Source organism: Eubalaena glacialis, chromosome 8, assembly GCF_028564815.1.
Source record: "Eubalaena glacialis isolate mEubGla1 chromosome 8, mEubGla1.1.hap2.+ XY, whole genome shotgun sequence".
In the NCBI taxonomy this organism is placed as follows: Eukaryota; Metazoa; Chordata; class Mammalia; order Artiodactyla; family Balaenidae; genus Eubalaena; species Eubalaena glacialis.
In genome coordinates this window covers 53,518,722-53,534,572 of record NC_083723.1, presented here as the reverse complement: position 1 = coordinate 53,534,572, position 15,851 = coordinate 53,518,722, and the positions used below count along the sequence as shown (strand labels likewise).

Below are 15,851 nucleotides of genomic sequence, written 5' to 3'. Positions count from 1 at the left end.
TAAAACTTCAAAATTTCCCACGTCACTAATAAGGGCAATTTTGGAGTTTTTACAATATAGAAAAAATGGTTTTTAGTAATACCAGCATATTGTTTATTCTTCAGTAAGTATTGAGAAATAGCTCTGTGCTGGGAACCTCATTAAATATTGGCACTGTCACTGTGAAAAGAAACCTGGCTACTATACTCATAGTTTAAAATCCAGGGGGAGAATCCAGGTTGGCAATTTTACAGTGTGCTTAGTGCTAGGGTATGAAAAGTACAGAGTACTATGGGATCATTTGTGAAGGACCCCTTTCCAGAGGAGGTGAAAGGGAAACTGAGACAATACTTGAAAGATAAATGGAACAGAAAAAAAAATAGAAATGAAGCAGGTGAGGAGTAGGTGAAAAGAAAATGATGAGCAGAAAATTGTATTACACACAGAGAATGAGTATGATAAGGCAGGTGTGGCTAGATCCTAGCGTATGAAAGGGGGAGAGGTACTGGAATAGTTGGGAGCAGTAAGTAGGGTCCAGATCACAAAGGGCTTGTAGATGAGGTTAAGACTTTTAGACTTTACCCTAAGAAATTAAGGATTCTGAATTGAGGTAATGGTGGATTATGAGTACGAGAGTGACGTAAGATTTCTATTTTAGAAAGCTTATTTAGATTGCAGTTAGGAGAATGATGGGAGAGATGAGATTAAAGGCAAAGAGAGTAGTTAGAAAATGGTTAACAGAAATCCAGCTAAATGGTAATGGTGATCTGGAGGGTGATGCCTGGACTAATGAAGCATAGGTTGTTAGGAGAAAAGATTGACAGCAGTTGACCGAGAGAGGAAGAAGTCAAAGAGATTGCCAAAGTTTCTATTAGGGTTTACAGAATGAGGAGTGGCTTTATAGAGAGGATGATGAGTTCTGATTTGTATAAAATAAATTTGAATTATCTACGGGACTTCCTAGGGGAGAAGTTCTATCAGCAGTTCTGAATTCAGGTTGAGTGACAAAAAAGAGGTTGGGAGAGATATCAATTATGGAAGTGAACGTTTGTTCCCTCCCTGAGATATTATTTGCTGATTGTTCAAATAATCTTTGAGGATCTTAAGTTGTATGTTCTTTGTTGCCATACTGAGAAGAAGAGTAAGTTAGGCTTGTTTACAACTTGTTGGGCATTTGTGTTTACTTTTAAAAGTCAGTGATCCTTGAATGAAGAGACTCTTTGGCCCTAATTCATAAGTGGAGACTTCCTCTTGATGCTAAATATGACATTGTTGTATATGACACATAGTGCTCTAGAACTTTGCCGTTACACTGTTTTATAGTGTGTGTTCAATTCAGCATAATGTGCATTCCTTCATACAAACAACCAGAATCACGCTTGGAGTGTGGACTTTGGAGCCAGGTTACCTGGCTTTAAATTCTGGCCCTACCATTAACTAGGGGTAAGATTGTGGGCATTAAACTTCTTTGAGTTTACTTTGTTGCCTACAAAATGGAAAAATATTACCTACATCATGTGGTTAGAATTGAGTTAATAACGTAAAGCATTTAGAATAGAATTGAATAAATGTTAGCTGTCAGTATTATTATTAATAAGAGGAGGCTCAGTTTATGGTGGTAACAAAGGACTTCTTTTAGGTTAAGTGTGTGGCGTGCACCCCTGGGGCGGTTTGACTGGGAAGCCCAAAGTGTTTCTGAATTTCTGGGACTTCACTGAAGACTGAATTGTAATGCTGTGCAGATGATGGTTATTCTTTCACTGTTTCATTCTTTGTAATTCTGGGAGTGGGTGTTTATGTATTAGGAGAAAACTGGGGGTTGTTAACTGCATATTAATAAGAAACTGGGAGAATAGGAAGAGTATTATGTTTTGTCTGTATCACTAATGATGCTTTCTTCCAGACAGACCTGTGGATTTTAGTTCTCACTTGAAGAAATAGTGTTTCCTGGCAGGGTTTCTGCTCCATGAAAAACAAAATAAAAAACTTCCTGTTTAAACTTATAGATGGCCTAAAGTTATAATAAGACAGGTTATTTTTCTTTTTCCTTTTTCTTTTCTGAAAAGCTTTGCTTTTTCATTTATAATCAAAATAGTATGGAGAAGGATAGCGGGATAGGCCAAAGTACTGATGCTGGTGTCTGAGCCAGTGAAAAGGATTGTGGAAATGTGAGCTGACAGTACTAAATGTTCAGTGCTCCTATAAGGCTGCCACTTGAACAATTAGTCAGATACAGCTCTTTCTTTGTCTTTCCTGGAATCCTGCTATGAAAAATAAATTCATTCAGAGAGAGAGAGAGGTGTCACACTTTTGTGGTTGATATTTTCACTGTTGGATTCTTTCCTGTAAACTAATATTTTATTTTGAATTTTATAGGAATTTGAAAGTGATTATGTTATGTTTAAGTCCAAAATTTTGGATTTTGACAGAAGGCTCGGGACAGTTCTTTGTGAAGCTTTCTTTAACTGCAATGGTCTGGAAGCTGCATTTAAGGTTGGTTCTGAAGAAGTTATCAGGAAAAAATGTTTTGCTAGTGAATAAGACTATTGGATGAAAAGAGGGAATACATTCCTTTCTCATCCAGGTAAACTATTAACTAGTCACATTCTCTTCATATGAAGCTCACTGAATTATAAACTTTGAATAATGCACTAATGAATAATGAAGTTTACTTTGGACAAAGTCAGTTTTAGGACACTTGACTATTGATCTTTGCTTGAATTCATTGTTTCAGCTTTCATTACCTTTAGAGCAAGTTTGGTATGGCCTGTGAACTATCAATTCAAAATTAAGCTACAGTGAAAAGTGAAAACTCTCTGTTAACTCAAGAATTTCTTTTCTTTTCCATTGTTTACATAGGTTGGGTTCATCTGCCCACTTTATTAATCTGACTGAAATAAATAGCAGTTTATACACTGTTTTTCATCAGGCATAAGACACCGTTGATTATCAGACACACCATTGTTTATCAACAAAAGAATATGCTGCCAAAAAGTTATGATGCTGTTGATTATATAACATAGTCTAGTTTCAGAGGTGTTAAAACACGAAAGAATGTTTGTCACAGAATTGATGAAATACATTATAGATGTATGAATAGTTGCAGAAAAGAAAAGCATCCTGAGAGTCCTCCCAAGTGGAAAGCTTGTAACGTGGGTAATCGGGGCACCTTGTGAAACTTGCTTGTCAAAGAAGAGAATTGCAAGTCAAGCATAAACTTAGATGACATCCCCAAAGAGGAATGAGGCCTCAGTGTCAGCAGAAACACAGCTAGAGAATCACAGACACAATTCATTGAAGATGGCAGTGCAAAACAATATAACAGGCACAGACTTTGTCGGAGATACTTGTTTGATTTTGATCTTAAAATTCAAATAAATGGGTCAGATGGCGGTTCAGTGGCTAGTGTCTTCTACCCCCATCAAGCGTTTTAACAGAGAAGTCACGAGGCTCAAATAGTTCTCTCTTAAGAGCCCTTGGATGAAACTGAGATGCTGCCAGCTGAAATATATAGCCTGTTGTCATAAAATAACACCACCTGTCATCCCATCTCTCAGAAATTACTATTGTATTTAATACTGCCATTCCTTTTCTTTGACTAGATATGCATACATATTTCTCTTTGCAAAAAATGACATATTCTGGTCCTTGCAATCTTTTTGTAACCCTTTCAGGAAGCAGTGAATCATAATTTTTCTTTTATAACAGAATTCAACAATATTATTTTTAGTGGCTACGTAGTAGTCTATCATATTCTCTGTAACTGGACCTCCTTTCATGCTTTTAGAAATAACTGCAAGAAAGAATGTAGAATGAAATCTCAGTTACAGAGGTTACAGAGGCTCCTACCTTTTCTAATTCAAACCTCTCTCCTTCCCCTTTTCACAACCATTCATATGGATTCTATTTTAGTACATGGCCAGTTATTTTTTCTAAACAATTTTATCTCTTTTTTGTCATGTATTTTGTTTCTTTAACTTTCCACATATTTGTACCTTGTCTGCTGCAAAATATAACATGAGATGGTGCCCTTATAAGCTTTCCAGGGGTGGGACATCATCTTAGAGTTTTTGTTATATCTAGATCACCTACAATGCCTTGTATAAAGCAGGCACTTAATAACGGTGACATTAGGAGGGCTGACTGGTTGTCAGAGTCCTGAAATGACACACAGATGAAGATAAACTGCAGCAAGAGTCGTGGCAGAAGAAAAAAATTACAGGGTTGTGTATTTAGAGGAGAAAATGATTTCTACCATAGGTACAGGATGATGAACTCTGACCAGTTACTGCTGTGTCCCAGGGAATAAATACTTGCAGACTGTTCTCTGAAGACCATGATTCAGTACCTGCTCTTGGCAAAGACATGAGCAGGAAGGGCCCTGGAACCAAACAGTATAAAGCTGTGGCTCAGACCCTACAGGGTTGGCACTCAATAAAAATTAAAACAAAATGCTGATGGATGGCTTTCTAAAATTTACAGTTTCTCTACATGAAGGGAGACTGAAGTATGTAAGACAAGTGTCTAGAAAAGTCTTTAGATGAAATAATAGAAAACTAGAAAATTGTGAAGTATATATGGTTCAAGTGGCAACAAATTAAAAAAATCTTTGCAAAAGACAAACCTAGGAAAAATATAAATATTACATAATGAAACTGAGAAGTAGAAGAAAATCAAGGTAAACCTTACAGATCTCCAGTGGGATATTTAGGAAGGAAGCATGTATTGGGAATCAATCTTGAATCTTTTGAGGTTGATATGAAGGACAATGTCTGTACTCTCCATAAAAAAACTCTTAGTTCCAATGTGACAAGGAAACCGGAAGTTCAAATGACGTTTATTCTCATCCTGGAGGGTAATTTTTATATATCTGTGATGTTGAAAAATTAAGGTAATGTATACTGCTTAAAAGGTTAAGACTCTGTTTACTACTACTTTCTGGCTTTACAACCTCCCCAAAGAATATTTTCTCTCTGTCTTTCCTATTTTACACTTGGACTTAAGTCCTACTAAGCGTATCAGGTGGTCAAAATGAGATGTGGCTGGGAAGCTTCTGGTATTGTTCCAGTTGCGGTTGATATGATAAGGGCTTAAAAGAGAATGTTGTGAAATAAATGTGTTTGCCTACCATAGTTGGAGTACACTTCTTTGTGAAATCTATTAGGCAATGTTTACTTCAAAATGTTAACATCAAGTCCAAAGTTAACAAAACAGTGGTTGTAAGAAGAAAGTTAATACTTTGCATTTTGCTAGGTAACAGCTAACTAAGTAGATTTTAAATATTTAGTAGTTTCTACAGTAATTTTTTTTGAAGTATAGTTGATTTGTTTCAGGTGGTCAGCAAAGTGATTCAGTTATATATGTGTGTGTATATATACACACACACACACACACATATATACACACACATATATACATATACATATTCTTTTTCAGAGTCTTTTCTCTTATAGATTATTACAAGCTATTGAGTATAGTTCCCTGTGCTATACAGTAGGTCATTGTTGGTAATCTATTTTATATATACTAATGTGTATATGTTAATCCCAAACTCCTAATTTATCCCTCCCCAATCCCTCTGCCCTTTGGTAACCATAAGTTTGTTTTCTATGTCTGTGAGTCTCTTTTTGTTTTGTAAATAAGTTCATTGGTATCATTTTTTAGATTCCACATGTAAGTGATATCATATGATTCTTGTCTTTGTCTGGCTTACTTAGTATGATGATCACTAGGTCCATCCATGTTGCTGCAAATGGCATTATTTCATTTTTTTATGGCTGAGTAATATTCCATCGTATATATATACCATATCTTCTTTATCCGTTCATCTGTCGATGGACATTTAGGTTGCTTCCATGTCTTGGCTATTGTAAATAGTGCTACTATGAACGTTGGGGTGCATGTGTCTTTTTGAGTTAAAGTTTTCTCTGGATATATATGCCAGGAATGAGATTGTTGGATCACATGGTAACTCTGTTTTTAGTTTTTTAAGGAACCTCCATACTGCTCTCCATAGTGGCTGCACCAATTTACATTTCCACCAACAGTTGTACAGTAGGTATAATTGATATTACCAGAAGAAAAGCCAGTGTGTGTTTGTCTAAACTGGCCTCTTAAGATATGGTTAGATTTACATTTCAGTTTGTATAATTTTTTCCTTGTGTTGATTTTTTTAGTAAGTATAGTTTTTGGAAATGTTTACAAATTGTTTACAATGATGCTTTTTTTAATAAAAACAAATTTTGGGGAATACCCATTAGTTTTCTAAGAGAAAGAACAAAGCTCTTTCTTTTGCCATGTCACATCACTAACAAGGCACAAACCTTAGTATATGGTTTTCTGTCACCTTGATGATATTTAGTTATTTTGAGAAGCTATCTCCTTTTATTTCAGAGAAAATATCTATATAACAGACCAAATAGCTAACATTTTCTGAAGCCCACATAGAGTAAGTAAATAACAAAACAGCAATTTTAAATGGCACCTTGGCTGATGAGTTCCTACACAAGGCAGCAGAGGCTCTGGTGCCAGACTGCCCAGTGTCCATGTCAAATGCCAACTCTGCACTAGCTGTGAAAATTTGGGCAAGTTATCCCCTTCCCGTAACTCAGTTTCCCTATCTGGAGCATGTGATAACAACAGCATTTTTAAGACCCTTAAAATATAGTGCCTGGCACCTAGTCAGCGTTCTATAAACATTGCTTGTACAAAAATATGTATGTTTATTACATTATTTTGCTTGCAAAGAAAGCTGTCTCACACTGATGCACAGAAGAATCCCTGTGGGGCAGAGGACAAGAAAGGAAGCAAATAGAAATCCAAGGTTAGGCTCACCAGACAGCTCAGCTTTGTTGAAACAGGTGGTCAAGTTTAGTTTGAGATGACCGAGCGGATGGAGTTCTGGACCTACATACTTCTCCTCACTGGTCATGTGATTCTGTTTTAGTTCACGTGTCTGCTTTTTCTGTCCCCTTACTCACTGGCTTCCTCTGCTCGCTAGTACGGTTGACCCTTGAACAATGCAGGGGTTAGGGGCGTTGACCCCCTATGTAGTTGAAAATCACTGTTTAACTTTTGGCTCCCCCAGAACTTAACTAACAGTAGCCTACTGTTGACCGGAAGCCTTACCAATAATGAGCGTTCGATTAATACATATTTCGTATATGTGTTATATAATGTATTCTTACAATAAGGTAAGCTAGAGAAAAGAAAATGTTATTAAGAAAATCATAAGGAAGAGAAAACATCTTTACAAGACTGTACTCTATCAATACCGTGAGTTTATGTCATCTGTTTACAAGATGAATCATCAGTACCTACATCAATATTGCCTTGCACAATACAAAACACTGTAGATCTTATAGGTATGACTAACACTAGACATAAAGAAATGAAAAGATAATGTGAAAAAGAAATTCATATTTATTTACAGGTGTAATGATTCATGCATTGATAAAAAGAAGCAGCAATATGATTGCTTTATGGTAGCCTAGTGTAATCAATAGGATTGTTTCATGGGAGCCTAGCCTATACACTAATGAATGAATCATTATAAAATTTTTATGGCATAGAGTATTACAGTCATACTCATAATATAATATTGGAAACATTATTAAAAAAAAAAACCACCTGTGATGATAGGCTGATATTCAGTTTCTCCAATTATGAGAGAAAGGCATACTGTATGGTAGTGTAATTTTTTGAAAGCAAAGTTATAAAACAGTAAGAAAACTAACACATTATTAATTTGATATTAAATAACACCTTATATCTATGTAGAGATAGACTAGTATCTACATATATTTCATGCACTCCTGACATACCTTATATTTTTTGATATTTCTTGGCAGTGTGGTTTGTCTTGTCTGAGAACAATTTTCAAATTGTCGCAATTCTCCGAAAAATTTACCAGTGTATTTATTGAGAAAGTTTTGTGTAAAAGTGGACCCACGCATTTCAAGCTCGTTTTGTCAAGGTTCAACTGTAGGTTCTTTTCACTCATGAATTTTACCGGCATAGGTTCAGCCTGCCATGCCCTCATTCTTTTTCTGAGAAAGACTCTAATTATCTCAAGGCATTGGTTTCAACCAGGACTTTGACAATGAAGGAACTGTCAGCCTGTGGAGTGCTTGTCCTTGGAACAGGTCGCCACTGCTGCCCCAGCTGCTGTGTTGGGGGTGACTGGGTCCTGTGGTACAAAACACGGGCGGCCATGGGCAGGACGGTCACTGTGACTGATGCTTCCGGTGTAACTATTTTTTAAAAATTTATTTTATAAAATAAAAGTATAGTTAAAGTATAGTTGATTTATTGGGTTGGCCAAAAAGTTCGTTTGGATTTTTCCATAAGATGTTACTTGGCAAACAAAAATTCTAAGTCTAGAGGACATACAGCAGATTACACTTAGCAAATATGAAGCTGATTTCTTTTTTTTTTTTTTTTTTAACAGTTGGGAATTTTATAGCTTTCCTCTTTCTCCTCAAATTGTATGTTTTTAAAAAAAATTTATTGAAGTGCAGTTGATTTACAGTGTTGTGTTAATTTCTGCTGTACAGCAAAGTGATTCAGTTATACATTCTTTTTCATATTCTTTCCCATTATGGTTTATCACAGGATAACAGTATAATTATTAATGTGTGACCTAGAGGTCCTTGATATGGCTTTCCTTATTCTAAAGAGTATATGTGTAGGAGGGAAGAGCAAATAAGAAGTACGCAATCTTGCTTCTGTTCTTAAATCTGCAAAGCATCTTCTACAACGTTTCCTGGTGTCCAACAGGGGGTAGGGGTGTCAGCTGTGATCAGGGATTTCTAACAGACAGTGGTTCGCTTCTGACTCCTCATTTTCTGCTGAGGAAGGGAAACTGCTTTACATTTAGAATTTGCTTTATTGGATGCATAGAAATTTTAGCGAGATGCTAAAATGTTTTCAATCTGAAGACATTGCAGGATACTTGCAGTGATCTAGATTTTTGCTTTGTATCTAGTCAGGTAGGAGGTTTAATGGAGGAAATAGTGAATCGAGTATTTGTATTAAAAACCCACGGTGGTTAACCTTTCTTTCACTTTGACTTTTATAGCTTTTGACTGTATTTGGGAATTTCCTTGAGAAACCGGTTGTCATGGAAATTTTCAGCCCACGTTACAGCACACTCGTGCACATGTTCAGTGCAGAGTTGGATATGTGTAAGCAATTGTATAACGAACGCGTGCGACAGGTGAGTGGGGGGATAAAGTCTGACACACCCACAGCATCATATTGTGAGTCAGGGTGTCAAGTAGAGCTACACTGAATGATACCTGAAGAGGAGATACAGGCCCTAAAATTTTTATGCTTTTATGTAATTGATTTCCTTATGGATATGAAGAACCTGCTTTAAGACAGTAACTCTTCTACTAATTAGGTTACTTTGCACATATGTTCTTTATATTTGTACTGTAAATGTTCCAAAATGAACAGTTGCTTACAAGGTTGGAGTGTACCCTGATTAAATGTTCCCTTTCATCCTCTTCACCACAATATCAATTTGCAGATTGAACAAGGAAATGTAGTCCTTCACAAGAATATGCCATTTACCTCAGGAAATATCAAATGGGCTAAAGAGGTCGTGGACCGACTTCAAATGTTTTGGTCAAACCTTGCATCTCTCCGTTATCTGTAAGTAGTTAGGCTTCTTTCGTGGTAACATTATCCCTGCGACACAGGCAATTTTTATATAGGGTAGGGAGCTGTTCATTTTAGCACTTAAAGAGTCACTGCCTTACTTAACTCTTGTCATTGCTTGGGCTCATTGAGAGGGATTTATCCCCATGGTTTGGGAGTATGTTTAATAGGACTTAGAACTTCATATATTTCCATGTTTTTAGGTCTTTTTTCACTTTTCCATTTCACCCACAATATGTTGATAGTTTTTGTTATTGTTTTTCCTTTCTCCAATAGCTAGCACTCCTGTTATTTTGCAGACTTTTGTATCTTTCTCTTTTCTTTGTAGGAATTGATAACTTGTTGCTGTTTGCATTTAGTAAAATGTGTGGAGTTCCATTTATTTCATAACTATATCTTTTAAGGCACAGACTATGCAGAAGCATTATTTGACCTTTATTGATTTTCTTCCTGATTTTTATAGTGTACTTTCTTATTTCTATCATATATTATTGTAAAGTAGCTAAGCTGAGATCTATCTAATGTATAGAAAAGTAAAAAATAAAAAACATCTTCCTACAGATTCTTGGAAAGTCCTGATGATGCCTGGGTTTATCAGAAGTATATTGAGATGACAGCTTTGCTAGACCAGTTTGAAAATCGTATCTATAATGAATGGAAAAGTAATGTGGATGAAATCTGTGAATTCAATTTGAATCAACCCTTGGTTAAATTCAGTGCCGTAAGTGGTCTTCTCAGTGTCAACTTTGACCCAAAGGTAGGGGTTTGATATTTTTAAAATGTTTCATAGATGCTCTTTTTATTATAAGAATATTCCTCATGCCTCCATTCATTTGTATTTTATTTTGGGAAAATGTCAGTGCTATGACAACTACAACTAAAAACAACTTCTAATAGGTCTTTGTTTTAGGGATTTGCTTACCAAATTCTATATTAATTATTCTTTCTTATTTTGTCTTGTAATTATTTATTTGCCACTCCCACTTTACTGGATAATGAGTTACTTGAGAGTAGGGTCCGTTGGATTTCATCTTTGTGTTTTGTGTGTCTAACATAGTGTCTGGCACTTGGTAACATTTAATAAATATTAACTCAATTGAATAGAATCATTAGTCTTTGATCAGATGTTTTCTGGCTTAGGTTTTCTTGCCCTGTCTCATGGCAGTCCAACTGTATGCCTAGGAGGTGAAAGTTAGCCTCACTGAGTTTAATAGCCACAGTCTGTACTCAAATTCTGTTCTCTTTCCCTGAAATATTACAAAGAATTGCATCACTTAATTTTTCTTATTAACCTCAGCACAGGTACATACATATGTGACCTGGAGAACTGGGGGTTTGCTTTACCTTCTGATTTCATAAAACCAATTTATAGAAACTGAATTCCTGAGATGTTTTAGGGATAATCCCTACAATTCTACCTGAAGGGATTATAAACATACCAAATATATTGTACTAGTGAACCTATGGAGTGACAGCCTAAGGAAGTCAACTGGTTTACCTTCTAAAGCATGTTATGTGGTCTTTTCCTCATAAACTGTGATTTAGGGCTACAGTCAGTTTTGCTACTACACGACATACGCATTCCTAAAATTCACCGCACTATGAAAGACTGCACAATAAAAAGTACATTTCTGATGGGGAAAATGAGGGTTAGGGTACAGTACTCAAAAACTTTGTCAGTGATATGTTTAAAAAAATAAATAGACAGAAAGACAAATACTGTATGATATCACTTATATGTGGAATCTAAAAAATACCACAAACTAGTGAATGTAACAGAAGAAGCAGACTCACAGATATAGAAAACAGACTAGTGGTTACTCCTGGGGGGAGGGAAGGGGTGGGGCAACATAGGGGTAGGGGATTAAGAGGAATAAACTATTAGGTATAAAATAAGCTACAAGGATATATTATTGTACAACACAGGGAATATAGCAAATGTTTTATAATAACTATAAGTGGAGTATAACCTTTAAAAATTGTGAATCACTATATTGTACACATATAACTTACATAATGTACAGCAACTATACTCCAATTAAAAAATAACAATAAAAACAGAAAAACAAAAAAAGGAACCTAGGAAGAACAGTAACATAGTTTTATACGTTTTAAATGGTCAAGTAATATATAAATGGTCCAATGAATATAGTACTTTCCCTTGACAAAGACCTGAAGTTTGCTCGGGGAAGTGCGTTATGACTTGTGCATTACTGTGAGGTGGTGGAAGGAGGGTCATTTGAAACCAGACAAAAAGTTGTGTCACCAGAAGTTGGATGGTCTGGCTCATCACACACCTGTGAGTGGAGGTGCCTGGTGGATATTTGTGGTGTGTGCATATGAGCATTTTGCATATTCCTAAGCCTTTTTGTTCAGCTGGGTGCAGTTTTTAGCATTTACCTAGCCGTTTATTGCCGATGAAACTGCAGATAAGCAAAGACAAAACTTGCGGCATGTTCACAATCCTCCCTCATGTATAATCATGTTGTGTTTTCAAAACAAGCATTATAATAGAGCTAACAGTGTTTGGAAAAGACCGAGGTCGGCTTATGGCCTCCCATTTCAGATCTTGGCGTGCATATGTTGCTCTTTTTTTGCTTGTATTCTTTCTCTGACAGTGGGCCATAGCCAATGATTTCTACCTTTATTATTTATACTTCTGCATCGTATGGAATGTATGATTGTTGCTTTTAAAAAGCATAAGAAACAAAAGCCCCTGTGCCTTGACAGTTTGAAATTATTGTAATCATTGGATGAAATTTTAAGCGTTTGATTTTAAAAATAGAATGATATTCTTAAATCATGTAAATAATCCTTGCTTTTCTTTTAATAGCTAGTGGCCGTATTAAGAGAAGTTAAATACCTTTTGATGTTGAAGAAATCAGACATACCGGATTCAGCCTTAGCCATCTTCAAAAAGAGAAACACTCTTTTAAAGGTCTGTGTTTTCAGATATTAGGGTGGATTTTGAATAGAAATAGTTTGAATTTTAATTATTAACGTGTAGACCTAAGATACTTCCATGCCTCCAAGAGAAAGTAGCTTTAACACATGTGGCACTTTTTGTCTTGGGGTTTTCTTTTGAATCAGTACATTGGAAATCTTGAACTTCTTGTGCAAGGATATAATAAGCTGAAACAGACTCTTCTGGAAGTTGAATACCCCCTGGTTGAGGATGAGCTGAGGGCTGTGGATGAGGAGCTGCAGGCAGCCGCCACATCGCTGACATGGCAGGATGACTGCTGGGGGGACATCGAGAGGATGAAGACGGCCACCTCGGAGTTGGAGCGCAGAGTGGAGCATGCGCAGAAAAACGTGAAAGTGATTGAGCAGACGATGCGGGCCTGGGTAGAGTGCACGCTCCTTCCCAGGAGAGAACACAGGCGGGAGACCGCCTTGACTTGGGAGGACAAGGGTGATTTGTTTACGAAAAAATACAAGCTAATCCAGGAAGATGGCTGCAAGATACACAACTTGGTTGAGGTACTTGCTTTTAAGGCTTCGAAATTTATAGCAGATCCTTTCATTTAGTTTAGAAAAGAGCAAAAATAGGTAACCTAATAATGGAGGGCTCTTTTTGGGGGGCCCAAAAGAACTTGAGGTATGGTTTTGTTAAGCATTGAAAATGGAGGAATTTGTGTTACTTGTCTGTAATTTCTGTGGCCCTCGCTGTGCTCATTTCTGAGGGAAGAGATAGGAATGTGAGATCTTTTGATGAAACAGAAAGGCTAGAGATGGGGCCTTATCTTGGTCATAGTTATCTCCTGTTTTGGATGCTTTCAGTAGCTACCACTGTTGGCTGAATGCCTCTGTGTGCCATCCATCTTGTTTACCTCATCTCATGTAACCCTCTCAGCCATCTCCTGAGGGTGGCAACAGTAGTTACTCTCCTTATAACAAGTACTTGAGTTTTTACAACAGTGATAGGCACTATTCCAGGGTTATCGGTGTAAGAGAAGACAAGAAGTAAAACAACAAGAACAAAGAAGGCAGAGAAACAGAAGCATAAAACAAAAAAGTCTCTTGCCTCTTGGATCTTATATCCTAGTTAGGGAAGATAGAACGAGAAAATAACAAATATATAGTAGTATCTTCAATCGGTCACATGAGCAATGGTGAAAAATAAAGCAGAGATGGTGGGATAGAGAATCAGTGGCAGGTGGGGTGGACATTGTGTATGAGGTAGTTAGAAAGGCCTCTTTACTAAGGTAGCATTTCTGCAGAGAACTGACAGGGAATGAGCTATGTGGGAAATGGAAGAAGGATGTTCTAGGTATCAAAGTACACAAGCTTTACGGTAGGAGTATGGGTCGCTTGTCTAAGGGTCAGTTAGAGAGCCAACATACCTGAAGCAGAATTTCCAGGGGAAATAATAGTAGGCGATGAAGTTTGAAAGGGCTTAAGGGCACATCACAGTGGATCAACGGGCCATTTTGAGAACTTTGGGTTTTACTCTGAGGGAAAATAGCATCTGGAGACTCTCTGCTCAAGAGCTTTCCCTGTTGAGTGTAAACTACAGGGGGGCCAGGAGATGGTAGACAAGGAGACCGTTAGGAGATGAGTCTGTAATCCAGGTGAAGATGGCTTGGGTCCAGACGGTAGTGATAAAAAGCAGTCGTATGCTGGATGTATTTTGAAGGCAGAGCCAAGAGGATTTGCTGTGATCAGTCAGAGGAGAGAGAAGGTAAGGGCGACATTGACGTTTTTGGTCTGGGCTGCTGGAAGAGCAGAGTTTCCCTTTACTGATATGGGGAGGGCTATGGCAGAGCAGATTTTGCAGCGAAAAGACAGGATTTGTTTTTGGGCACGTTAGTTAGAGATGCCTGGGGCAGATTTTTGCATAGGCTGGCATTGCAGTTGTGTGAAGAAAGCGTTTGAAGAGTAACAAACTTGCTCACCGAAAAGTAAGATGTGGTACATTTGATATGCTGTATTGAGTATGTGTCACAACAAGAAAAGAAAGAAAAGAATTTATATGGATTTCAAAGTTTCTGTTGACTTCCAAGTTTGTCTGAAACATGTAAGAAAGTTTTAATTTTCCCTACTGGTAACAATTTGCTAGGACAAAGACTTTGCCTTCTTTGATGACTGCCTGTGTTAGCATCCTTGGGCTGCTATAACAAAGTACCACAAGTGGATGTCTTAAAGCAATGAAATGTATTCTCTCTCAGTCTGCAGGCTAGAAGTCTGAAATCAAGGTGTGGGCAGGGCCATGCTCCCTCTGAAGGCTCTCCCTGAGGCCTGGGTAGCCTTGAGGGAATCTCAGGGATGTTCTGACGTGTAAAGAAGGTATATATCTGGAAAGTTGTTTTTTCAGCAATGTCTTAACTTAGTCATGACCTCGACTGTTCCTAGTTTGCCAAGATGGCTATGAATTATTCTGTGACTTTCAGGACATCCTTACAAGTGTTTATGTGTTGGAATCTGCCTCATGGAGGACAGATGATGGATTACAGTTAGTTTCTTCTGATACATTTTCTTGATAATAGGAAAGTGGGCTCCCTAAACAGTAACCTGGGGGTTTTAGACAAGTAAGATATATGAATGTTGATTACAATGCATTGAAAATATTGCCAGGACATGACTAGAAATAGTTACAAACAAGGTTTTGCAGTGGTATTCTCGGAGAATAAAGTTGGAATTTTTCTACTAGTAAATGGACTCTTTTTCCCTTGAATCAAACACTAAGAAGCTTGGAAGTCACTTAGACCTGTGGAGTGCTTCCAACTTGAGGGAACTCAACTTCAAAATAGAGATGAAATGATTATTTGTTTCTGTAAGTTATCTTTTAAGTGACTTTTCCCCCTCTTATCAGCACATGAAATTGAGCTTGCTTCTCAGACTTCCAGCAAGGAATGTGGTTTAGGGGAAAGACGTAGAAACACAGCAGAAGGTGTGTGAGTTCTGCCCTTTCATGCTGCATCTTTTGTGGCTGTAGGATCTCTGTGGATCGTCTGCAGTCAGTGTCTCAGATGAAGAGAGAAGGGCAGAACCATGGAAGATTGGGTCTGGAAGGGACCCGAGCGATCGTTTAGTGACCCAAAGCTCTCCTTTCTTTTCCTTTTCCTCCCTTTACCCTAAATTGTTGAACATACAACAATTTCTTAAAAGTGGCCCTGTAATGATATAAACTGGATCTCTTGGTATGAGAAAGTATGAACAGTGAGGCAATCACAGGTATATTACTGTGATATGTTGGAAAGAGTGCA

At 37.3% G+C, this 15,851-nt stretch overlaps 1 protein-coding gene across 1 annotated transcript in view; it reads left to right on the top strand.

Moving 5' to 3' along the window:
- Nucleotides 1-15,851, top strand: part of DNAH11 (dynein axonemal heavy chain 11) — a 335,383-nt gene that overhangs the window by 50,426 nt on the left and 269,106 nt on the right. Inside the window, 6 exon segments of the mRNA XM_061198505.1 lie at nt 2,356-2,472; nt 9,059-9,196; nt 9,512-9,636; nt 10,204-10,399; nt 12,476-12,580; nt 12,733-13,125. Coding sequence (XP_061054488.1) covers nt 2,356-2,472; nt 9,059-9,196; nt 9,512-9,636; nt 10,204-10,399; nt 12,476-12,580; nt 12,733-13,125 — 1,074 coding nt within the window.